The sequence below is a fragment of the Rhinopithecus roxellana genome, chromosome 2 (genome assembly GCF_007565055.1).
Source record: "Rhinopithecus roxellana isolate Shanxi Qingling chromosome 2, ASM756505v1, whole genome shotgun sequence".
Classification (NCBI taxonomy): domain Eukaryota; kingdom Metazoa; phylum Chordata; class Mammalia; order Primates; family Cercopithecidae; genus Rhinopithecus; species Rhinopithecus roxellana.
The window spans coordinates 182,693,304-182,719,972 of NC_044550.1; the positions used below are offsets into that span (position 1 = coordinate 182,693,304).

A 26,669-nucleotide genomic window follows, 5' to 3' on the forward strand; every position below is an offset into this window, starting at 1 on the left:
TCACAAATTTTTTTTTTTTTTTTAGAGGGAGTCTCGCTTTGTTGCCTGAGGCTGGAGTGCAGTGACCAGCTCACTGCAACCTCCACCTCCTGGGGTCAAGCGATTCTTCTGCCTCGGCCTCCCGAGTAGCTGGGACTACAAATTTGTTTGTTTAAATAGGTACCCTGAAGTCTGAAATAAGGAGATCCATTTTATTTCATTTACCTAAGTATTTCATAAGCTCAGCTGGCTAAGACATTTCCTTTTCATGGTAAAACATTTAATATTTATTCCAGGGAATACTTTGGGAAACTCTGCCTTATAATATATAATTGGGAGAACCCTATTAATTAGAACTCATTTAGAATAAAAAATACCTATTGTATGCTCTTAAATTGATCTTTGTCAAAGTGAGAGTCATGACTTATTGGGTTGTGAAATCAATTGAGTCCTCATCTGCAATTGGGGTTGGGGGGAAAGAATGGCAAGAAAAATATCAGGGTTGTTGCATGCAGTACAGGTAAGTACTGAATCATGAAATTTTTACTGGGTCGCCATGCAATATGCATTTCTCTCTGTGGTCATGGCCAAAAATGTCTGAAGCCGCTGCTTTCCTGAAAGTCACATGAATTGCTTGCTGTGCCAAGAGTTAGGTGATAACTAATGTCTCTGAATGTTGCAAAATTAACACAAAAGGGCCTACCGTAACACCATGGTTAAATACATTATTTGTTATTACCTAAAATCAGATGATTTTAGATCTCAAATATCTCAGAGGAGAAACCAAAATAGAGGTTTAGTCTGACTTATCAAGGTAAGACAACTGTTAGCTGGGCCTAGAACCCAGCTAACACATAACCCAGATAATGTGTGTCTCTAGTATTATTTTACTTGTCGGTGTAAATTGACAAATTTTTAATTTATCAAATGCTTAGGGTTACTTCTTTTTAATGAATGGGAAAACCAGGTGTAAAATTTAGCAAATCACTCCTGCATAGCTAGTCAATGACAGGTTACAAAAATGCTACAGGCTTTAATTGAAGGAAAACAGTAATTTAGAGATACTTCAGTGCTGGGGTCTAATTCTAATTCCAATTAATAACTAATTGACCTAATACCTTGTTTTACTAGGTGGGACCATTTAGTTACCGAGTTTCTCATTTGTATATGTAAATGTCCTCGATATGTGATTTTGAGAAGACTTAGCAGATAAAACATCAGTGAATAACAAATCTCTCCATGCTTAAGTTAAAGGCACAACCATCACCTTACCTCTCTAGGAATAAACAATGAATCGAAGTTATAGGAAACCCTCCAAACTCACATTGCTTTTAAAAAAGAACGGGAACTATGACTTATCTTGCATCTCATAGCAAGATAAACACTAGCTCGTTTTATTGTAGGCAGGCCTCTTCAAGACTCTGTCCAGTTGAAGTCTTGAAGTTCGTATCTAAATTTGTGTCTACTCACTCCTGGCTGGTGGACCGGTCAGTGGAGTTTGGAGCTATTTCCTTTTCCTCCTGTCTGCTTTCTGGAAAGCACCCACAGGTGTATAGGCCTGGGCGTTGGGCCTGGGCTAGGATTCCAGCAAACTCTCAGGTTGGTGTCATTTCCCCTCAGGAAGCGCCAGGCCACAGCGGGCAGAAATCATTTGATAACTTAATCTGGCTGTGAGGAAGAGTCGCTGAGGCCTGTGCACTCTAGTGATAAACGGAAGCATCTGGGCGATTCAAGGAAAGGACGTGGTATCTTTTAAAACTAACATAAACGAATAAAGCCTAAACAAGAGCTTACAAAGAAGGACACCCCCTCCCAAAACGTGGGAGGTAACTGGTGTCTGGAGGGGAGATCACCACTTGGTTAAGATCTGGAGGTTCCAGGGCTTCACTTCGGGGAGAATTCTCTGGCTGGGAGAACAGTGGAGGTTGGAGGAGGTGAACTGCCTACAGCCCAGGACCAGCCCTTGGACCCTCCCCCTTCCTATAATTAACTCAAAGCGCGTCCCGCCAGTCCGGATCGGTGGCGCCCCTGGACCCTCCCCTCCTTTCGCCCTAGGCGGAGAAGGAGAGGCTCCAGGGAGGGAGGTCGTGCCCGGGCCACACCAGCCCCTGAGCGGTCTCCAATCCTGACACGGTGCCGGGGGCGCCGGTTCGGGCCCCGCATGACGTGGGCGCCACGGCGGGAGGGGCAGTCCGGGGAGCTCCGGCCGCCTTATTAGCGCCCCGCGGGTCGCCAGCAGCCAGCAGACTGCCGCGCTGCAAGCAACAGGAGCCGGCGAGCGGCCCACTCCTCCCACCTCCTCCGCCTGCCTCCTCCTCCTCCCCTTCGCTCCTCCCGCCCCCACCTCTGCGTGTGCGGCGGAGTCGCCCTCTCCCTGCCTCTTTCTCCCGCTCCCGCTCGCTCGTCTCTCTCGCTAATACTTCCCCCTGCTGTGCTCCGGGGAACCCAAGCATTCTCCGCGCTAACCTTAGGGACCAATGGTGCTCGAAAAGCCTCGAAAAAGCTGCTTTGGGCAGAAATAGTTGGAAAGCCCCTCGTCCCTTCCCCCTCTCCCGGGCTCAGCCTGTGCCCGCTTGCAGCACCTTCTCGCTCCTGCACACTCTGGTTGGGAGGACGGGGTGAGAAGGTGAAGTGGAAAAAACTTAAGAGCAGAGGGGGCCAGTCTCAGAGCTCAAATTTCATTTTCATTGAAGCAAAGCACAGAAGATCATTTGTTTCTATTTTGCATTTTTTTCCTTTTCCTTTTTTTTTTCTTAAAGAAACTTATTTTGGGGGGGGGGGTTGCTGTGGGCATTTGCTGTGCCCAGTAGTTGGAAAGTGAACTCGACTCGTGATGGTTCTCCTGTCACTTTGGTTGATAGCAGCCGCTCTGGTAGAGGTTAGGACTTCAGCTGATGGACAAGTAAGTGGAAAATAATAACAATAAAAAACTCAAACCCAACCTTTTCCCGAAAAGTTCCTCCCCTGTCTACCCTCCTTTCTTTCCTCCTTTTCCTCCCACCCTTCCCTGTTATCTTTTGCGTTCAGGAACGGTGTTTTGAGGGCTGGGCGCAGCGTGCGGGCTTTTGGGGGTGGAGGGTTGAGTTGCACGGGAGGTTATGACTCCCACTCCGGGAGCCCAGGCTTGTCACACCTAGGGCTTCACCAGTCTGTGACATTCGTAACAATTCCTAGTGACAAACCGCAGCCAGTTCCCATCCTCGCCGGGTCATCTGGGCTTCCCCTTTCTGGAGGGCGGTCTGGGCGCTTGAATGAAGTTCTGGACACTGGGTCCGGGATCCCAGCGCTCTGGCTGCCGCCGGAGTCGGGTTCCTGGAGCTTTCTCTCCTCCGAACTGACTCACGGTTTTTTCGGGCAGCTGGAGGCGGGGGTTTCAGGAAGTCCTTGGGCCGGACAGGGAGAGATCCTGCAGACACGTGTCCTGGGAGTACCACGGCCGGGCTAGGGTTTGACAGTTGGGGAGGGGGGCTGGAGACGTTTCCTGCCCTGCGTTTTCCTGGGCAGAGACTGCAGGCGCCGGCCGCCTTCTCCCCTCCCCCTCTGCACAACTCCTCCTCTTTTTAAAGCTAAGTTGACTGCAGCTCTGTTTCTTTTCGGCCCTGCCCCCAGCCCTTTGGAGACTCAAGGTGAAGCCCGATGCTCTCAGAAGAGTCCTTGAGAAGGCTCCGCCAGGGGAGCCGTTTGTAGTAAATTATATCAGCACTGGGCCGATGGGACTTTGGGTACAGAATTTCTCTGTTAGTTTTCGTAGCTTCTCCGGTCGGCCTGGTCTGATCGACCATAGGGTAAAAAGTAGAGAATTGTCTAGTTGATTCCTGACCTTAAATCTGATTAATCAGGCCCCCGTTAGGCTTCTTTTGGCCTGTTTAAATTCATAGACTTTCTTTTCTAATCCAGACCCAGTAGAATTTTCAGAAGAGCGTATTGAGTGTGTGTATGTATTTTTGCTGGCTTCATAAGTGTTAAATTAAAATGAAAAGGGGCAAACAACTGCCTTCCCCAAATTGTTATGGAATTGTCTCGTGAAACCTTCTACAAACTAAGGTGCAGGCTTTAGGCACCAATCCCAGTCTCTAGCATCTCCTGATTAGTTAGCTCTTGGAAAGCATTAATGGTAGAAATAAAACTCGCAAGGTGATAAGATGAAACCCAGTAACTGTTTCTTTTTCTTGCTTTCCCCCTCCTTTCCAGGCTGGTAATGAAGAAATGGTGCAAATAGGTAAGCTTTGTTCTCAGATGCCACTCTTAAGTTGAAAGTAAGGGAGTGAAGTGAGCTAAGCAAAATATTGTTTCTGAAATGTTTCCCACTGGTGGTTAAAAAAAAAATAATCTGTAGTCCCGAAACACTTCTGTTCTTCTCTTCCTCTTTCTGGAGGAAGATCCCACTTTCCTCGGGCTAAATTATAGTGAGGTAAAAATTCTTCCGCAGTTGGACATTTCAAGCATCAGTTTATTACTGTCTTTGTACAAACCACTGATATGTACTTGGAAGGTGATGGAGGGGCTGGAAGATGATGTGGAGATGAATGAAATAAAATCATCAACTTCTGTAGCATTTAGGAGGAGAACATTTGAGTACAACAGGAGGCAAGAATGCTACATAGAAGAGAACAGTGAAATACAGAGGATGGAAATTTTTGTCTTACAATCTTTCCTGCTTTGGGTAAATCCTCTGATGACCTCTATTATTCAATCTGCTTTAAAATAATTATGTCCTGATGTGAAAGATACTGTTAGGCCTTTTGCTAATATCTAAAATCCCAGTACTCTCCTGATGCTGTGGAGATTCTTACTCCCATTTTAAGGGTGAGGAGACTGAGATTCAAAGAGTGTAAGTGACTTGCAACAGGTCACTCAGAAGTCCATGGTCTTTCTTGAAGCTGTTTAGAGTAATGTATTTGTTGTGAATGTGGAGACTGAAAGTCATCTGGCAAGAAGCCAGGCTACATTCAAAGTCTTTTCATACACATTTTACTTGGGTTACTTTAAAAGATACTTTTTCTTTTTGGCAGAGTATTAGTGTCTGTAAATTTTGTATTTGTCAGGTGATATTGTAAAGCCGTCTTTTAGAAGAAAAGTTTTTATTACTGCTACTGCAAACGTAGTTACAAGTCATTGGCTGTTTATTAAATGCCAGGGACAGTGTTGATTGTTTCATGTACATTATGTCAACTGATTCCCACAGCCACACTATGAGGTGGGGATACTGTTGTGCCTATGTTAGAGATGAGGAAAATGAAAATGAAGCTTGAGAAGTTGCACAGCTACCTGTTATAGTACACAGTGTGGAGATCCACACTTGTTAACTAAGAAACCCAAGAGCTAGGCCCAGAGGTGTGTGTATGTAGCTTGTAATATATGAGCATACATCAAAATGCTCCTTCCTACTCAGTGCTTAGCATTCATTGTTGGATATATTTCCCTAGCTTAGACCTCTGCGGCAAGAGCAGAACAGTGGGGAGGAAAGGCACTGAGAACTGCACTAAAAATACAGTGTTTATGAATAGATACTTGTCATTTGTAGTTGGTAACATTCAGCCATCCATCCTTATCTTTTTAGAGAATGTTTTTTAAAAAACTCTAAAGTAGGGAGAAGAAAGTTGTCTTATTTTTAATTACTTAAACATTTGATTACTTACAAGTACCAACTTCTCAAAAGCAAATTAAAAAGATGTCTTAAGATCACCCAGTCCACCAAAAAATTTCATAAAATATATAGCTTTGATTAACATTTTAAGATAGAATTAGGATGTTCTCATATAAGAGGCCCTGGATTGAACCAAAGTTTGGTTCAGTTGTTTTGCTAATGTAAATTACTATAGTAGCCCTTTCAAAGGGAAGAAAATAGTACAGGTGTGCTTAAATTTGGCAGAAGAGAGATAAATCAGTATGAAAGAGAGGAGGCAGAGCCCTCTTAGATTGTAGTGCTGGAGATTTACTTGTTCCCATATTCATCTGTTTTATGGGATTTCTCTTTTATTATTACCATTCTTATTTATCATTTTCAAGTTGAATGAAGAGAAGAACAGATTGAAAAAATTAGATTTTGGCCCACAAGTCTTGTGATAGCAAAAGTATAACTATCATTTCACTTTGGTTTATGTATAATATGTAAGAAAATCTTATGTATAGAATTAGTTTTACTCACCTGTCCCCTATGTGTAAAGGCACTGCTAACCTGGAGATTTGGTAAAATGCACTCCTGAAAACATTACTTTTGTTTTTGTTTTCTATTAACTGATTTAGAAGTAGTTTTATATAACCGCCTGGGGACATGTTATTTGATCAAAGATACATTAGGAAAGACAAATAATATTTGTAGATTTTATTTATTTATTTTATTGCTCAACAAATTGGCTAGAAAAAAATTGCTTGGCCCCAAATAATTTCTAAATAATTTAATGTCTCAGGAAGGGTTAAATATAAATCAGTAATAAACCACAAGTTAAGAAACTAAATTTTAAAAATACTTTCTATTGAAATGTAATATAGATGTAGGAGAGTGCATATAAGTTTACTTTGCCGATTTTTCGCCAAGTGAATGCTCCTGTGCAGTCAGCAGCTGGATCAATAAGTTGAACATTACTGGCACTGCTGTACGTCCCTCATGCCGACTGCCAAGCTTTCTCCTGTTATGCAAGGTGACTGCTCTCCTGACATCTAACAGGATAAATTGATTGTGTCAGTTTTTCATGCTCTTTATAATTAGAGTCACAGGATATGTACATCTTAGTATTTAACTTAGACAGTCAGTTTTCAAAAATGTGTCTTATATGCTTCAACCCTCTAGACTAGGAATGCTTTTATTTAGGTAAGGAGAAGGCAGTTTGTGATGGGGACAGGTTAGAATACGTGTAGTTATGTCACTAATATAGTGTCTCATGCATGATATTGCCTCTTTCCTTCTCTCTTCAGCCAGTGGAAAAATACCTTCTTGGTATGTGGGAAAGTAGGATTCACCCTAGAAAAAATGGGTAAATAGGTTTTGAACCCTGACCTAGTTGTATGCCTCTTTGCCAACCAGATAGGAACTGCGTCTCTAATCTATACCTATACCCATACATACATATATATCTGTGTGTTTGAGTATGTTTCTGCATATATGTGTAAGTATGTTTCATGAGATCATTGACATACTTTTAGGGGATATCAGGGAGGACTGTCATTTCTGACTCAGAGTATGGCCTTGGTAGGATGCCTGAGGTAATCGTGGGAAACTGGTGTGGCTGGTCCAATTGGGTAAGGAGGCTTGCTCAATGACACATGTGGCTTAGGAAATAATCATAGTTCTGTAGAAATTGGAAAATCTGAAAAAGAACTCTCTGAGTCCTTTTGTTTCATCAGCCAACACTGAGATTGCTTGAGTATCATTTGAGGAAAAAGCATTGTGATCCTTTAGTGTTAAGCTGTCTTCTCTTTCCTGACCCCACTTGGAATTGGGGCATATCTTCCCTCTCCCGATTCCTCTTGGAATTGGGGCATCTGTCCTATTTCTGTTCCCCAGTTGCAAATTCCATTACATCCCAATCTTAAAAAAATAAAGTTGCTAATCGTGTTCTCTCAGATATCTAGTTTACTAAGAGATAATTTTTCACGATTTTCAGGTTTTGATTTGTAAGGTTTAGTGTGAGGTACTTACCTAGTTATTGACCAGTAAGCATTGTCACTTGATTAACCCTCATGAGAGCAAAGACTTTGTTTTGATGCCAGTTGTATCTCTAGTACATAAAACAGGGCTTGGTACCTTGTGGGTCCTCAAATACTGGTTATTCAATGAATAGATCTAGCAAGCAGGATATTATTATATTAAGGTTTATTTGTGTTCTGAATTTCCTTGTTTTGTGCCTTTCTCCAGGCTAACTTGGTTCCTAAGAAAATGAAGACGGTGACAATGGCTATACAATTAATTATTCAATGTTATCAAGGCCTCTTGGAACTCCTCTTCCACCCTACAAAGCACAGGGACCTAGGCCTATCATTATTTTATGCTTTTCTGTTTATACTCAATAAGTATTTGGTAAATTGAATTGAATTCTATGTGCAGTTTTGGAATGCCAACTATTTTATTTTATTTTATTTTATTTTATTTTTACTTCAGCCTACTTGGGATCATTTGCCCTATTGCTGGCATCAGGAAAGATAAGCTAAGCTAAGATTAAAATCTGTCAATCCAATTTGCCAGTAGCAGTACTAGAAAATGTGGTGAAGGAGGTTTAAGGGGATCATTTATAAAATGTAGAATTTTAGCTACTCAAGTGATTATTCTTTCTTGAAACTAAAGATAATGGAGTTGGCTTTACTGATTTATCTTCTGTCCCTCCATTGAGCATGATTATGGTTAATGTTAACTGCTTCAAGATTCTTAGGTGAAAATTTAATTAAGTGCAGCATGCTATGTATCACCATTATCATACCTTATTGTTGTTTTGCTGAAATGTTTCTTACCCATGCTTTCACTGCTTTTCCTTGTCATTGTACCAAATAATCATAATATTGCTCAGAAATGTTAAAAAAAAAAAAAAAAAAAACCCTCAAGGTCGCCTCTGCTTCCAGGATGATGATCTTTAAGCATTCTTTGCTTTGAGTAGCCAACCCAGATTATCTTGGAAATCCATTAGGGACCATTCCAAATTGCCTGGTAAAATCATGAGTAATTTTGATATGAAGAGTTGGGTTATTGTGCTTGGAAAGGATATATTGACAATGATGACTTCAATGTAACTTTAATGCTTCTTTAAAGAGGATTGCTATTATCAGAATTTTGAGAATCTTCTCTTTAGCTTTCCTGTAGTAGAGATCAGATTTTATTCCTAAACTATACTACTTCTATTATTATAAGTTGTTGAATTTCTTCTTTTTAATTAGTCAGTTTTTTCCCAGATTGTTGATGTCTTACAAGTGCCCACTGTAATCATATTCTTTAATTTTTCTGGATTCTTCAGATTTTTGAAAATCATTCCAATTCCCAAACTAGCTGTTATAATTTAGCATGTTCTTATTCAGACTTCTTTCAATACACACACTGTATTTTTTGTATAACTGTTTTTGTTTTGTTTAATATTTTAGTACAGCTTTTCAACATAATTACAAACTCCTTCTGAACTTCATTTTAATCTCATCATACTAATAAACTCTAATTTGTATAATCATTTTCCTAATTGTATTTATTTTCCCATGATAGTGAATGTTGCCACACAGTGTTGTGTATGTATATGTCATTGCCTGCATTTCAAGTGACTACTTTAGGTGAGAGCCCCAGAAGTTGCTTACTGAGTAAAAACAAATTCACATGATACATTTTGACAAATGGCTTTTGAACAAGTCTGGATGATCTGAACTCCTACTAGCAACTTAGGAAGGCATTGATTTTTAAAATTTCACTTTAGAATTAATTCTGTCTGTTTTTTGATGTTTGAATATAATTTTTAAATATTTGGTTATTCAATCTGAAAGATGCAGTGAATTCCTAATTTTTCTAACTCTCAAGTACCCAATGAATATGAATAATTATACAAATGATTTTGTAATTTTATTAGTACTACAAGAAGACTCATCTACCTCATACAGTACAATTTGAGAGTTGTATGTTCCTTAAAATGCATAGTGGAGCATGGGAAGTTTCCTAGGATAGCAACCTCTGTTCCCACGTATTATTTATACCTCCTGATTTTCCAAAGAAGTTTACATGACTTTGCTGACTAACTGTAAATCCCTAGGAGAAATTTTGTGGTAAAATGTCAGTCTCTTGTTTAGGAAAATGATTGCCACAAATTCAGCATGATGAATCTTCGTGGAATTTAGAACAAATTGTGAGCAGCATGAAACAGTATATCTTGCTCTTGAAATGACTGATAAAACAAAATTAGCTATTAGGAAACTCGTAGCAAGAAAAGAAGGATTAAATATATGATGCCTCAGATACTGTGGTCTTAGATATTAAATCACATTTCCAACAATTTTTCTTAATATTTAGTAAGTATATTTGTATATTAGATATGCAAACCAAAACAGTGATTGATGGCATTATTCATGAGTTCCAGTTCTCGTTCCTTTACGTGTAAAAACCTCTCTTTTGTATGTAAAGTTCATTTTCTTCTTTCTGTTTTTTTTGAGACAGGGTCTCTCTCTGTAACAGAGGCTGGAGTGCAGTGGTGCAATCATGGCTCACTGCAGCCTTGATCTCCCCAGCTCAGGCTATCCTCCTGCCTCAGCCTCCTGAGTAGCTGGGACTGCCCTGGCCCCATTTCTTTTTTCTTTTTTTTGAGACAGAGTCTCACTCTGTCGCTCAGGCTGGAGTGTAGTGGCACGATGTCCGCTCACTGCAACCTCTGCCTTCTAGGTTCAAGCAATTCTCTGCCTCAGCCTCCCGAGTAGCTGGGACTAAACGTGTGTGCTACCATGCCTGGCTAATTTTTGTATTTTTAGTAGAGATGGAGTTTCATCTTTTCCAGGTGGTCCTGAACTCCTGACCTCATGATCCACCCGCCTCAGCCTCCCAAAGTGCTGGGATTACAGGCGTGAGCCACCGTGTCTGGCCCTGGTCCCATTTCTTAATCTAAAATCTAAATCTATATATACAGGAGAGGACCTATGAATATTCGATTTCCTCTATCAAGTGGTCAGGAGCACAGACACTGTTGACTGTGTAGTTTAAAATCCCAACTCCACCACTTTCTAGCTGGTAACCTTAACCTCTCAAAGTGTTACTTTCTTGTGTGTAAGAGGCATAATACTACATTTTAGAAAAAATTTTAATTTTAATTTTAAGTTCCAGTGTACATGTGTAGGACGTGCAGGTTAGTTACATAGGTAAATGTGTATCATGGTGGTTTGCTGCACCTATCAACCTATCACCTAGGTATTAAGCCCAGCATGTCCTAGCTATTTTTCCTAGTATTCTCTTCTCCTCCACCCCACATCACAATGGGCCCCAGCGTGTGTTGCTGCCCACCTGTGTATATGTGTTCTCATTGTTCAGCTCCCACTTATGAGTGAAAACATGTGGTGCTTGGTTTTCTGTTCCTGAATTAGTTTGCTGAGGATAATGGCTTCCAGCTCCATCCATGTTCCTGCAAAGGACATGATCTTGTTCCTTTTTATGGCTGCATAGTATTCCATGGTGTATATATACCACATTTTCCTTATCCAGTCTGTCAGTGATTGGCATATGGGTTGATTTCATGTCTTTATTATTGTGAATAGTGCTGCAATGAACATTTTTGCTGTGTAGAAACTCTTTAGTTTAATTAGATCCCATTTGTCAATTTTTGCTTTTGTTGAAATTGCTTTTGGCAATTTCATCATGAAATCTTTGTCCATGCCTATGTCCTGAATGATATTGCCTAGATTTTCTTTTAGGGTTTTTATAGTTTATAGTTTTTTGTTATAGTTTTGGGTTTTACATTTAATTGTTTAATCCATCTTGAGTTAATTTTTAAGTAAGGTGTAAGGAAGGGGTCTGGTTTCAGTTTTCTGCATATGACTAGCCAGGTCTCCCAACACCACTTATTAAATAGGGAGTCCTTTCCCCATTGCTTGTTTTTGTCAGGTTTGTTGAAAATCAAATGGTTGTAGATGTGCAATGTTATTTCTGAGTTCTCTGTTCTATTCCACTGGCCCGTGTGTATGTTTTTGTATCAGTAACATGCTGTTTGGGTTATTGTAGCCTTGTAGTATAGTTTGAATTCAGGTAGTTTGATGCCTCCAGCTTTGTTCTTTTTGTTTAGGACTGTCTTGGCTATATGAGCTCTTTTTTGGTTCCATATGAATTTTAAAATAGTTTTTAAAAATTCTGTGAATAATGACAATGGTAGTTTAATGGGAATAGCATTTAATCCATAAATTACTTTGCTATAGTCTCATGAAAATACTACTATTACTTCATAGCATTCATAAAATGCTGGTACATTGTAAACAAGATAGAATCACAACTATTGTTATTAGTGTGTCTTTGACTTGTGCTGTTTCTTTTTTAAACTTTTACTCAAAGAGAGGTACTTCATTCTAATCCCTACATTTTAGATAGGTCTGCCTATCACCATGAATTTCCAGGAACTTTAATTTCCTGTGCCATGGACTTGTAACAAACTATCCAACCAGTCAGTTCACCATGTGACAGCTCTTTGAGAGTTCTATTTTCAGGTATTATCTTCATGTTTGTATCTCAGCATAGTATTGTTTAATTAATTGTAATATAGCTGTAGAGAGAGGGAGTTGAGAAATGAATGGTGCAAAACCAGTTATTCCAAATGGATTCCATGCCAACTCTATTTTATGTTTACCAGATACAATTCTTTTACTTCTTACAACTTATTTTGCTGGAATTTCCTTCATTCCATTTTGCTAAAAGAAATCATGGAAGTCATGACTCCTTTGGATGCACGTGACAGGAACCCAGTTCACACAGGTTAAGGAAAACAAAATTGATGAGGTTTCAGAGTCAGGTATAGTTGGATCTAGAGTTTAAATAATACCGTCATGGAATCTGTCTCTTTCTCTTACTCCCTCTTTCTCTTTATCCTTGTGCCTTTCTCATTTTTCCTCTGTATTGGTTTTATTTTTCTTTCAGGGTAGGATTGGTTCACCTCCCCCTACACCTCCCACAAGTTGTGGCAAAGACTGTTGCTGTCATCTCCAGGCTATCATTCTACCTTTCACCCCAGAAGACAGACACCTCTTTTTTGACAGGTCCAGTACATTTCCTGGTAGAGATTTTATTGGCTACTTGATTTAGTCATAAGCTTGAATCATTCACTGTGGTCAGGGGATGCGGTACTTTGATTCGCCTGGATTGGGGCGTTTTACCCCTGATTTAAAAGGAGTGTGACTGGAGTGTGACGTGGTTAACCTGAAGTGAAATCAGTGTGCAGCTAAATAAAAAAGAGAGATGCATGCTGAAGAGTCACACAGCATACCAGTAATACCTCAAATGCAATAGCTTTCCAGCACATTGATGGGAGATAGTGGCTGTGGCAGGCAGAATAATGGCACGCCAAAGATGTCTGTGCCTGTATCCTTGAAACCTGCAAGTATGTCATATTACATGCCAAAGGGGGATTAAGTTTGCAGATGGAATTAAGGTTGACCATCAAATGACCTTAAAATAGAGAGATTATCCTGGATAATCAGAGTAGGAGTCTTTATAAATGGAAGAGGGAGGCAAAAGAGAGAGAACCAGAGAGGTGGCAGCAGGAGGACTTAGTCCCCTGTTGCTGGTTCTGAGGATGGAGGAAGGGGGACTATAAGCCAGGTGATGCCAGTGGCCTCCAAAAGCTGGAAAAAGGAGGGAAACAGATTCTTTCTTATGGCTTCCAAAAAAAATGCAGCCCTGCTGATGACTTGATTTTAGCTCAGTGGCCTAGTAGACTGTCCCAGTTTCTCCTACTTTTTGACAAAAGTATGAGCCAGGCTATTTTAGATTTGGAAAATGTAATTATTGCAAGTAAAGTTTCAGTGAAAACCTTTAACAATGCTGTCCACATTTCTTATTTATTTTATTTTTCCCAGCCTTTGCTCTTGGAGACAAATGTTAATTTTTATAGCTTCAAATTCTATACTCAATATTAATCTTTCAGAGTTCTAGTTAGCAAAAATTATAAGCTTGAGAAATATTAATTTTTAGAGTGTCTAACATTGCTCTCGAGACTGTAAAATTCTTAGTGATGCTAAATAAGCAGAGGTGCTTATTTAAAACTGAGATTGGAATGTTAAAATTTTGGCATTTGGGCTTCACTTAAAAACAAAATCTTTTTAACTTATTTTGTTATTAATTATTTGGTCATTTTAAGATGTAGCAAATAAAATTCTTGGATATCTTTCTTCAAAGCATGCTTTTTCTTTTTTTGAAATATGTTCTCTTACCTGATTTCATGTTCTAGTACACTAAAGAATGTGTTGTTCTTTCCTTAATGGCTTTTTTGAACATAAATATTGTGAGTTGCAACAAATATTTATTAAAAAGCCAGATTTCTAAAAACTAGAAGAATTTAAGTACACAACTATTCGTTCGTTCTTAATAATGAATAAAAAAGCCATCACCTTTAGTTTTCAAATAGCTTCATAAAAATATTATACTATGAAAATAGATTTGCAATTAAAATAAAAGACACACCAAAGAGGGTGTCGACCTTGTGGTGATAAGAGCCTAGAGGGTTTGAAGTGAGGAGAAAAGAATTTGACTGTGTTCAGAATTTCAGCATGTGTCACAATTAATTTTTAATTGCTTTTGAGAGAAGATGTGTCCCCTTCCCCTTAAGTGTTTATAGCTTTGCTGAGACCTTTGGCATTTGGCGTCCTCTTTAATGTCCATCCTTCACCCTGCTTGCATCTTTCCTGGAGCAGCTGGCTCCCATCATTTCTGATGAAAGTCATTCTCTTACTCTTGGCTCAGGATTTGGAAATGTTGTTGTTGGAGCTGCTTCTTTAGCTGATTCTTGAAAATGCTTATTCGATTTCATTCTTGAGGCCAGATTATTGCATATTGAGAATTTATACCTGATAAAATAAATTGCCTGTGTGAACTGCCTCTTCATAGTAGATAACCAGCCACTTTTTGGGAGAGAATTCCAGTCTTTTAGATTGGGTAATGGGGCGTGGATTGTTACAGCCAGATTGGATTTTAGGCCCTCTGTTGATATGGAATTTAAGGTCCTTCTAACTGTATCACATCAGGCTGGATGGGATTATCAGGGAGAGAGGTCTGAGGGGTACTAGGACTTGGAAAGAATCTGAAACTGACTTTCTTTTTCTATAGCTCTAGCTAAGAGGTGATGATGGTGATGATAACAGCTCACTTTTCATTTATTAAAGTTTTGTTAGATGGGCCAGGTCCTTTGTGTACTTCACCTGATTTGGTTTCCATTATTGTTTCTGTTTTTAAGATAACCTCTGTGAGCCTTAATTTTCAGAATTTGCTTGTAAGATGGCAAAGAGTGCATCAGTCAGGAACTAGAATTCAAATGCAATGCTTTCTGACTCCAGAACTTTAGTGTTCAACCGTCATACCCAAATCTCTTCCTTGCTTGGGAACTGTAAGCCATATTGCATCAATCACAAGTATTTCAATATTCTATGTGCCTGGGGTAGCTTTGGTATTAATTAGACCCTTAAAAATTTGTGTGACATATGAGAGATTTATACTGAAGTTGCTCAAGGTCTTTGCAACGTTGACTGTACTCCTGAAGACTTTTGTTCTTTTACAGTTCTATAGTGTGGTCTTTGCAATGTATTGGGGACATCTAGTACCCCTAGGGGATATTTGTGTCTTATTCTGCTACATACTTAGAAGGAAACCAAGATGTCTGTTTCAAGCTGTAGCATATCTGGCTGAACATATAAAGGAGTTAAGATGATCCTAGAGCATGGGCTACTGTGTCTGTCATACAGTGCACCTTACCAGCCCCCACACAGAGCAATCTCTCCCAAGAAACTCCACTTCCAGACAGAGCCATCGGTTAGACTTCCCTCCCTCCCTCTCTCCTTCCCCCTTCCTTCCTTCCTTCCTTCCTTCCTTCCTTCCTTCCTTCCTTCCTTCCTTCCTTCCTGCCTGCCTGCCTGCCTACCTGCCTGCAGTGTACACTAAGGCTATGTATTTGTCTGTTCTCATACTACTCTTAGGTTGGTGCAAAAGTAATTGTGGGTTTTGCCATTGATGTAAAGAATTACCGGAGACTGGGTAATTTATGAAGAAAAGAGGTTTAATTGAATCACAATTCCACAGGCGATACAGGAGGCATGCCAGGGGAGACCTCAGGAAAGTTACAGTCATCGTGGAAGGGTGAAGGGGAAGCAAGCACTTCTTCATGTGGCAGCAGGAGAGAGGGACCTAAGGAGAAAGTGCTACACACCTTTAAACAACCATATCTCATGAGAACTCATTCACTGTCACGAGAATAGCAAAAGGGAGGTCCACCCCCATGATTCAATCACCCCCACCAGGCTTCTCCTCTACCATGTGGAGATTACAATTTGACACGAGATTTCAGTGGGGACACATATCCAAACCATATCAAGCATTTGAACACAGTTAAGGTATTATACTTCTGCCCCAAAGAGCTTATAGTTTCTGAAAGGATGAAACATAAGCATGTAACTCTTCTCCCACAGAGATTTTTAAAAAAACTTTTGTACAGACCTTGCTTTTGTTAAATGACTTGACAGGGAGTACTATGGAAGCTCAGGCCAGGAGGTCTGTACTCTGTGGATAAGTTGCCAGGAAGGTTTCTTGGAAAAGATAGGGCTTGAGATAGGCCTTGGGGGCCCAATTCAGTTTGCCTTGGTGGAGAGAAAACAGCGGTCCTCTGCTGTAGTGATGCTGCAGAGTGGGGCTGTGAAGGTGGGCATGCTTAAGCCAGGTCTTGTGAGCACATTAGACAGAATGTTTCAGTAGGCTAATATGAGAGATGATATTGAAAAGAAATAAGGGGCAGAGTGCAGAGGGCTTTAAAATACAAAACCTATGTTTTTATTTGGGTTAAGTTACTTAGTCTCTGATTTTCTGTTTTCTACTTTATACAGATTTTGTGAATCTTTATCTTTTATCCTAAAGTAATGGTGAGCTATTGAGGCTAGTTAGATGGAATAACATAGTGACATTAATTGCCAGCATTTATTGAATATTTACTATGTGCCAGACAGTGTTGTAAGCACTGTGAATTGATTAGCTCATTGAAATTTTACAACAAGCCTATAAAGTTAATACTATTACCTATAATTTACAAATAAGAACTACTGTAGTGACCCAAATCACTAAGGTAGTAAGTGGTAGAACCTAAGTATTTTCAATCTGGACCTTTAAAATAATTTTCCTGACAGCAATTTAGACAGTATTTTGGTATAATTTATATGACATTTAGTAGTGAGAAATTCTGTGTGGGGAATTTGGACTTGGTACTTGCAACTTTTCAGTGTGAGGTGATGAGATCTTAAAAGCAATTAGAAGAAAATGAATTAGTTTGAGAGAAATTGCTAAAGAAAAAGCAGTAGGACTTGAATGATGTCATATGGCGGAAAGTTATAAGACATGTATAAAATAGCTCTCTAGCCTGATTTGGGAGAATCAGCACTTCATGAACAGAAATGTTGAAGTCAGGAGGACAAGCTAAATAGGTGAACATTCAGATTGGTTTAGATATATTAAGGATGAAGAGAGAGTAAGACAAGTTATTCTCAATACAGAACAGAGCCGTTCAGGTTATAGTTTAAGGGAACTTTTCTTTTAACCTATATTTATTGAGGGTTTACTATGTGCAGGGTATCATGCTAAAACACAGATATATGTAAAGGGATAATGATTAAAGTTTGGAAACCACTAGGAAAATCTAACATGGTTGACATTAACATAGACAGTAAAAAATGTTTAAGTATATTGAAACAAAGAACATCGCCTCTTTTAAAGCTTTTGATGTAGGTTGTGCATATTAACTGCATATGTCTGCACAAATTTATATGCATATCACAAATACACTCATGCACATATATACAAAAATGTGTTTATTTTACACAGTACAAGGAGGAAGAAGACATGACATCAAACTCTAGAGTGAGAAATTTAGATAAAAGAGAATTCACTGACAAGAAATTTTTTTACATTATAATTAGGCTGCCAGTGGAGATGTGACAACAGTTTTTCTCGGGGGTAGTTGAAGTTACTGAGGAGATCCTGAATAAAAAATACTCTTCTTGCTTGCCTAGCTTCTGAACAAGTTGAGAAATAGAAAAACTAAAGAGGTAGGTAAAAAGAAAATATCTTTTACAGAAAAGGCTGAAGTGGAGAATGAGGCTCCTACTTTTGACAGGCAAGTGCACTGGCTGCCAATACTCCACCCTGTGCTTGTCAGGCCTCACCAGTCCAGAGCAGGGCTGCCCCTGGCTAAGGAGAACATGTACCCCTTATCAGGCTCATTCCCAGGAAGCAGAATGAGGAGGAGGTGCTGAGGTTTGCAAATTTCTTATGCTTCCCAGACTTCCCAACCACATAATTCACTCTTTTTCACCAGGGAAGGGTGAGTGAAGGGATAGAGAGAAGCTTGGAGTACTCAGAGAAAAACCTTTCTTTCCAGAGAGCAGGAGCAGATTAAAGGCTGTCTACCACTAACTTGAGAAAAAATAATCCCATCTACTTGAGATGCCTGAAGTGTAAGAAAGAGCAGAGATTAGGGACCCTGACTTTTGGCTCTTTTAAATTTTTGACCTGTATAGTTAAAATTCTGTGAATATCCAAAGAGATTGCAGCGTGGGGGCTAATTTCCTGCTGCCTGCTCCTAAGAATGCGGGGCTCTGTGTCTGTCTTTCAGGAGGTCTGTTTTAATGATTAGATCCATTTCTTGTTTTTGGTAGCTTAAAAGGTAAGACCTGGATACTAAGAGATGTTTGGTTTATAGGGCAGCAGGAACTGTGAGAAATATACACAAGCTTTGCAAGCAAAATTCTGGCTTTAGAGGTAAATGGCTTGTGCAGTTTGCCATCATTAATGGCTTGGTGATAAAATGACTATTTAGCCAAAAGAAGATGCATGCTAATTTCACATACCCCTTCTGGCTCAAACTGCTCTCTTTCGTTCACTCATTTCTTCATTTCTTCATTCATGGATGTTTATTGAGTAACTTCAAGTTCTTTTTTAGGCAGTGGGGAAATGAAGTGAAGAGAACAGATAAAATCTCCTGCCTTCATGAAGTATATATGCTGGTAGATATAAAAATATATAAATAAACATATAAGTAAAATTTATAAGGTGTCAGATGGTGACAAGATTTATGGAGAAAGATAAAACACAGAAGAGGGACAGAGGGTAAGATGGTTGCTGGTGGTCAGGAAAGACTTCACCAAGAGGGTCACAGTTAAGCAAAGGTCTGAAGCAATTGAGAGAGTAAGCCAGGCAGCTGAGAAGAAGATCCTTTGGCAGAGGAATCAGCAAGTACAAAAACTTTGAGATGTGAGAATCTCCAGCTTCAAGCCCTGGGACTTTGTGAGCCATTTTACTTTGAGTGGGATGAGTTTGAGGAGAAGAGTGATAAGATGTGACACTTTAATTATTCTGACTCTATTTTGAGGATAATCCATTAAGGGGAAGAGCAGAAGCAAGGAGAACAGTTTAGAAGCACATTCAAAATTGACATGATGTTGGCTCGGACTACGGTAGTAGCAAGGAGGTAGTGAGGAGTGGTCAGAATCTGGATGTATATGGAAGCTAGGATCAACAAAATTGGTAAAAGATTGAGTTTGTAGTACATGAAGGGTTAAGGATGGTTTTAATCAAATTTTTGCTCTGAGTAACTGAAAGTATAGAGTTGCTACTTACTGACATGGGAAAGGAGGAGCAGATATGAGAGCAGAAAGATTGGGAGTGTACGTTTGGAAATGGTAAGTTGAGGTGCCTTGTGAATATCTACATTGTAGGACTCCATAAGCAATTGGATTTACTAGAGAAGAGCTCACAGCTGAAACTGGGGCTAGAGATACACAATTGTGAAGGTATCCAGCCTTAAGATAGGAGGAGCTCACCAGCTCCAGAGGGCAGACACAGAAGAGAAGAGTCCATGGATCAGATCTTGTGACTTTTTATTGTTTCCAGGCCATGGAAACACTGGGACACCAGTAAAGGAGAATGAGAAGGTGAGACCAGTGAGGTAAGGAGAGAATGATGACCTGGAAGCTAAATAAAGAAAATATTTTGAGAAGGAAAGAAAAATAAACTGGGTCAGGTGCTCCTGACATGAAAAGTAAAAAGATCAATTCTTGGCCATTGACTTCAGCAACATGTGATCACTTGTGACTCCAAAAGAAGCTAATTGGAATGTGTTCAAGAAGGAATAAGCATGGAAAGAGTGGAATTGGAGACATCTAATAGAGTCAATGTTCTGAAGGTTTTTGCCCTCAAGGGGAGTGAAAAAATTACCTAGAGGAAGGGGTGTCATCCAAAATATTTTTTTGTCAAAGATGGGAGATAGGATGTCAGCTTCTTTATCTGTTGGTGGGAATGGTCTAGTTATGTGGGGAAACTTGATGAGGAAAGAGAGAGAGGACATTGCTGAAAAGGCAGTTGTTCTTGAAAAGGCAAGAAGGGCTAGAACGTTGTGCACTAGTAGAGGGTTTACTCTTAGATGAGATGACAGACAATTCATCCATAGTACTAGGAAGGAGATGGACTATATGTGCACTGATAGCAGTGGGTTGTGGCTAAATCACTACATTGGGTCATGTTTGAGTAATAAGCTACCAGTAATAGAATTTATAGTCCTCTGTGCCTGTGGAACTTTTGGCCCACAAAAACCTTCACATACCTATTACTGTGGCCCCTCAGCCACCTCAGCTAACAGTTTTATAGTTTCTAACTTTAAAGTTGAACTACAACATTATTTTAATGAGTGGCTAACTTACACTTAAATTAGTGATAGCTGATATTTATTGAATCTTCTACATGATCTTATGTAAAAACTCTCACCAAACTTATGAAGTTGGAACTGTCACTAACTTCCAGTTAGCAGTTGAGGGAACAAGCCTAAGAGAAAATAAAGAATTTGCTGAAGATCACAAGTGGACCCAACTTATTGCTTTCTGATTCTGCAGTTCATTCAATAACCATAGGCTTTCCTGCTTTGTGAAAGTAGTTGGGCCTGTAAAATGTGAAAATTATAAATGCAGTAAATGAACGTTGGATATAATTTGGTTTACTTCTGTGATTGTAATCTGAAATTAAAATGCTTTTGATTGCTTTGAGCTTCTGCCCCTCCTCCCAGCTTCTCCCTCCAAAACCTGGAATTTAAGAGTCTTTTGCAGAAATTTTTGATGCTATGCTAGAGGAAAAATTGGTTGACTGGCTGCAGGTGGGTAGAACATTGTAATTCTTGTGGTAGTTCTCTTTTATAAATCAGATCTTAAATTAGAATTTGACAGCAAGATGCCGCATCTATTCAGAAGTGAATGAGAGCATAGAAGCATGGTCTTCAGAGTCAAAATGATGAGAATTGGAATTTTCCTTTGGCTCTTTGCTTGTATGTGTCAAGCCTTCTAGGTCTGCTTTCTCATTTATAAAATAGGGGTAATAGGATTTACCTACTGTGATTGTTGTATTAGAGTTGATATATTGTCAAACACAAATCATAGAGTTTGGAGCTTTTTCTGCTAATAAATAGCAGGTGACTGGGTAGTTCCTTTGTCAGTTCCATTAACTACCACCCAGGAGATGGTAATGCAGAGGGTTGCCAATCGTATCTTTTTCCTCATTACCTTAATTCCCAATAGAAAAATGACTCATTCAAGCATTTAATTTAAGAAATGTTTAGGGAGGCCGAGGTGGGTGATTCACCTGAGGTCGGGAGTTCGAGACCAGCCTGACCCACGTGGAGAAACCCCATCTCTACTTAAAAAAACAAACAAACACATACACACACAAAATTAGCCTGACTTGGTGGCACATGCCTATAATCCCAGATACTTGGGAAGGCTGAGGCAGGAGAATTGCTTGAACCTAGGAGGTGGAGGTTGCGGTGAGCCGAGTTCGCACCATTGCACTCCAGCCTGGGCAACAAGAGCAAAAACTCCATCTCAAAAAAAAAAATAAAAATAAAAATAAAAATAAAAATAAATGTTTATTATGTGTACTTTTTAGGAATGATTTATTATTTAGCATTAGAGAAAATAAAGCTTTATAGAAACATACCATTCTTATTTTGAATAAAAATTTAGAACATATTACCTGACAGTGGAAAAATGGAACATACATCTAGGATGTGTGGCTTACTGTATGTATAAGCCGCTGAGTATCCTCTTGGGTATGGAGAAGCCTCCCTGCATTTTTCTAAATGTTCTTGTTCTCTAGTCACTTAATCCAGGCATCAGTACAATATACAGATTTAGACTTTGGTTGTGTGAATTCCCTTTAGTGAAATTGGGAAATCCATACACTGAAATTAAGTACTGCTTCCTCTTTCCCTTGAAAGAGTCAACCGATGGTTAGAGAAAAAGCCATCACTGAGATTATTGGGACAGCCAGACACTCATGGGCCTGAATAATGTGTCTTGTAAGTCAGTGTGTGTAGCAGCTTAGACAAGGCCAATGTTCTCTGGTTACCTGTATTACTAACTTAATATGCATCAAACAAATCCAACTGACAAGACACCCTGACACATAAAAAATCTTGTATGATGATATTGGGAGTACCAAGTTGAGTGGGGAGTTCTTTATCTTTAAGACATTTATAGTTAATTTGGGCTAGATTTTGTCAGTACACATAGAAGAGCTTGATTCCTCTCCTTACTTTGGAAACTTCCCACTCTTGTCACTCTGCACCCGTGACACTTGTGCTCATTCTCTTAAATTTTGAGTTGTTTTTTCTCTCTAAACTAGAGTTTATAAAAGTATTCACTATGGAGGAAGACTAAATCTTCCTCACAACTTTCTTGGAAGACCAAGTCTGTGTTTCTGCTGGTGCCTAGTCTAGTTCAGCAGGGATTGCACTGTCTGGCCACCAGTTTTGGAATCAGGCTTCACTTGACTCATACTACAGTCCTCACTACTTCTTTGGCTAGTAAATATTTACAAGTGTTTCTTGTTGTATTCGTTTAATAAAATGAGATAGTTCATTTAAATACATTGGTAATTTTAACAGGCATAATTATAACAAACATGCACAGAAAGAATTAACATGTTGCACAAGTAAACACCTTTATTTGTCTTCTGGTATTTCAAATATTGCCTGAGGTTTTTAAAAAGCAGGAAAATAATGAAAACAGTGATTCTGCAAGAATACTTTATGAGCATAAGATGTAGGTTCCTTTACAGATCTCATGCTCTAAATATATTATTGGATGACAAAACTTGTGATTTCCATAGGTGAGGAGTTTTTGTGAATCATATCATTTTTTAGGGCACTCTAACACACTATAGGATTAGTGTAAGGCTAGAATTGTGAAAGTGGGAAACATTTTAGTTCATGTTTTTAGATTTCCCTTCCTATGCCGCCGCCTTTTTTTTTTTTTTTTTTTTTTTTTTTTTACACCTTACTGCCCTGCTGCTGCTTATTTCCTTCTCTAGTATCCATTGTCCTGTGGTCTTAAAATCATTCCTATAATGGTTCCTGTAATCTGTTCTCTTTCCCAAGGGTGTTTGCATTTTGATAGACAAAATAGTCATATTTGGCTAAGCCAGGGGAATTAAGTGCTAATTGTGAAATTCAGCGTAACATGTAAGTGGCTACCCATATTGTAAGGTGGGTCCCAAATACACTTTTGTATTCAAATAGATATCTGTCCCACTTAAGGAATAAGGCGCAAAATGAGAATACTGTTCCCTCTTGACTAACTGGTACCTGCATATTTGATTTAAAGACTATTATGTCTTCTTTACCCATTCTTCTAGTTTTCTAAAAATGGAGGTTTATGGAGGAAAGCATGGTAGGATAGAATATATGGGCTTAGGAGTACCACTTGGATTTATATTCAGGCTTTGCAGTTGTTTGACCTTGGACATAGGACCTCCTACCCCTAAATCTCAGTTTTCTCACTTGTGAAGTATGGTTGTTAGGGTTGTTATGGTGGAAAAAATGTGTATAAATTACAGCATTGTAAGCTACAGTATATACATTACAGACTCATGTAATGTAGTTATTGTAATTAGTCTAAATTCCAGGATTTCTACAGGGAAAAAATGAAAACAATCAGAAATTTTTTTTTTACATAATAACCTTGTTAAAAGTTTTTAGCGGATGTCAGTTATGCCAATAATAAATTAATTGAAGGTATGCCTTGATTTTAAGCAAGCCATTTATAGTTTATGGACACATTATATTTGTGTTTGCAAATGTGTTAATGAGATGTGAATATTTACAATGTAATTTTAATACCGTTTTAATTTAAAAATGACTTATTGAACACAGGGTTACTTAAGTGCGTTTGAGAAATGATTTTTGTTCTCAAAATTTTATATTTATGAGCTGATTCAGGAATGTCTATATTATGCACATTGAGGTATGGTCTTGTGAGGTGGGCACTTTTTGTCCGTGTTATGTTCTCCTGTGTTCTCTTATTATGCAGGGTTTGACAATTCCGTTTTTTACTCCACAGATTTACCAATAAAGAGATATAGAGAGTATGAGCTGGTGACTCCAGTCAGCACAAATCTAGAAGGACGCTATCTCTCCCATACTCTTTCTGCGAGTCACAAAAAGAGGTCAGCGAGGGACGTGTCTTCCAACTCTGAGCAGTTGTTTTTTAATATCACAGCATTTGGAAAAGATTTTCATCTGCGACTAAAGCCCAACACTCAACTAGTAGCTCCTGGGGCTGTTGTGGAGTGGCATGAGACATCTCTGGTGCCTGGGAATATAACCAATCCCATTAACAACCATCAGCCAGGAAGTGCTACGGATAGAATCCGGAAAACAGAGCCCTTGCAGACTAACTGTGCTTATGTTGGTGACATCGTGGATATTCCAGGAACCTCTGTTGCCATCAGCAACTGTGATGGTCTGGTAAGGCTCCTTCCGTTTTGGGCATATGAGTTTGCAGGTGCTGGGAGTGCAGCCATGGCTTCTGCATAGTTTGGAAGGTGGAGATGGAAAGGAGGCTTCATTGTTATGTTACATTTTAAGTTCAGAAAAAGACACTAGAAAGCATTTTGCTGTCAAAGATGTGTATTTTGGCTTGTGACAATTTTGTTTCTTGGAATAATGTGAAGACGACATTATTCCAAGAAACGAAAGACAAATATTTAAGCATTTTTTTTTGGTTAATATTTTTCCTTGTATTACACTTGAGGATTTTATTTCCTTTTTTTGTTTGAAGTGTTCTGAAAACTTTCCAAAAAAGCATAGGTTCCTTCAAAATGACAGTATTTTACTCCCTATGTGGAAACTTTGGATGTCTTCATAAAGAAAATATTTTGAAAGTATTATTTAGCTTCCTCACAGAATGCTAACGTGAGAAATAAGCAGATTCTGTCAGAATTTGTCCAAATAGCATTACTTTATGAACGCAAGGTGCAATACTTTCTGTGTGGCGGCTTTGATTTTTCATTTTCAAATTCAATGCCCATATATTGCTTTTCAGTTTTGTGGTTGAGGTCAATAGTAACCAGCCCTACTGTACACACTCTGTAGAGGTGAACTATTTTTATTTGTTTTGTATCTCCAGTTGTTATTTGAAAGGCGTGTTAGTGTTTACCCCTCTTCCATAAACAGCTGATTCCAAGTCTTTATTACAAAAGAGCAACCATTTTTATTTCTGTGGTTATCAGGCTGCTGTTTCTTGGGAGTTCAGAGCTGTTACTTTTGTTTTGTCACTGCTTCCGGGAGTTCTCAAAATATTTATTTCATTCCTGATTATAATTATTCTATAATACCTTGGCTGATCCTCCTGTGATACCTTGAATATTCTGCTGTTGTCCTCTTTATGCATAACTTCAACCCAATGGAGTTAAGATACAATGTTTTACCAAGTGCTGGTGAGTTGATCATGTTTTAGTTTATTTTTGCAAGCTTGTACTGACTCTTGATGTTCTGTAGGGTTGTAAAAACCAGCACAGAAAACTGTGTGGCATGCATGCAGCAGGTCCACTTCTGCAACATGAACACTGCTAGTTTAGGATTATACTTCACAGTTGGTGCTGGACTAGCTTCTAGGGTTCCAAGCCATAAAGAATCTCTCAGATTCCTCTCATTCTGCGTAAAAGGTTGAATAGAACTGGATTAACTTAAATCATTGAATAAAAACACTAAGAAAGTACTTTCTAGAAGACTAAACAAGATTCAAGATATTGACTCAGAGAGCTATGATTCAATACTAAGATATAAAAGGAAATAAATTATATAAACTATATTAACACTTTTAAGTACACCATCTTGATTATAGATCTTAATTTAGTGTTATTTTAAAATTTTATAACATAAGAAATTATTTAATTTTTATTTCCTCGATTAAGATTTGAAACTTGGGATATTGGCTTGAAAATCAGTTTAGGGCAGGCAAAAGGCAAGGAAATCATTTTAATGCATTATTGCAGTGATTTTTAAACCTGATCAGATAATCAGTGTTTTTCTTACTGTACATGTCAGATTATTTAATCATAGATATAGAAATATGGGGCAATAGCAAGTTGATACAAGGAAGAGGAAAATAGCTATGAAGTATGAATGGAAATTATTTAATTTCTCATTTTTAAGATATGGTGTTAACTATGTCATGTATATGTCAGTGTAATATATGTGTGTATGTGTGTGTGTATAAAACTTGTACAAGTATTCATTTGCTCCATTCTTTGATCCATTAACTAATAAATTTTAAAAATTTGTAGGAAGCTGGTTATGGGCACTATTCTGGGCACTGTGAAAGAGTGAAAGAAATAATCATGGTTACACCCTCAAGGAGCTCAGAAATGTAAAGTTTTGCCATAGAATGTAAGTGTCCAAAATGTTTGGTAAAAGAACACACACACACACACACACACACACACAAAATATATGTAAATATTTGTATAATTATATATAATTAAATATATAACTTTTATATATTTATTTTATATAGTATATGAATTATGTTTACTTTAAATTATGATTAAGGAAGGTATCTTCTGGAGAGATTTTATGAATGGAACATAATTTTTCAGCAGAAAGAAGTGGCCCAGACGTTGAGTTTGATCAGGAAAAGAGTGGGTCTGGCCTTATTAGGCAGTGCTGAGGATGTGGACATGCACAAAT

The 26,669-nt window shown here is 38.7% G+C and overlaps 1 protein-coding gene across 1 annotated transcript in view; it reads left to right on the forward strand.

The window, feature by feature from the left end:
- Window positions 1-2,357: 2,357 nt before the first annotated feature.
- ADAMTS3 (ADAM metallopeptidase with thrombospondin type 1 motif 3) overlaps window positions 2,358-26,669 on the forward strand; it is a 292,144-nt gene continuing 267,832 nt past the window's right edge. Inside the window, exons 1-3 of the mRNA XM_030917550.1 lie at window positions 2,358-2,881; window positions 4,171-4,198; window positions 24,040-24,446. Of these exons, the coding sequence (XP_030773410.1) occupies window positions 2,813-2,881; window positions 4,171-4,198; window positions 24,040-24,446 (504 nt within the window). The 5' untranslated portion in view covers window positions 2,358-2,812. The remainder of the gene's footprint in view (window positions 2,882-4,170; window positions 4,199-24,039; window positions 24,447-26,669) is intronic.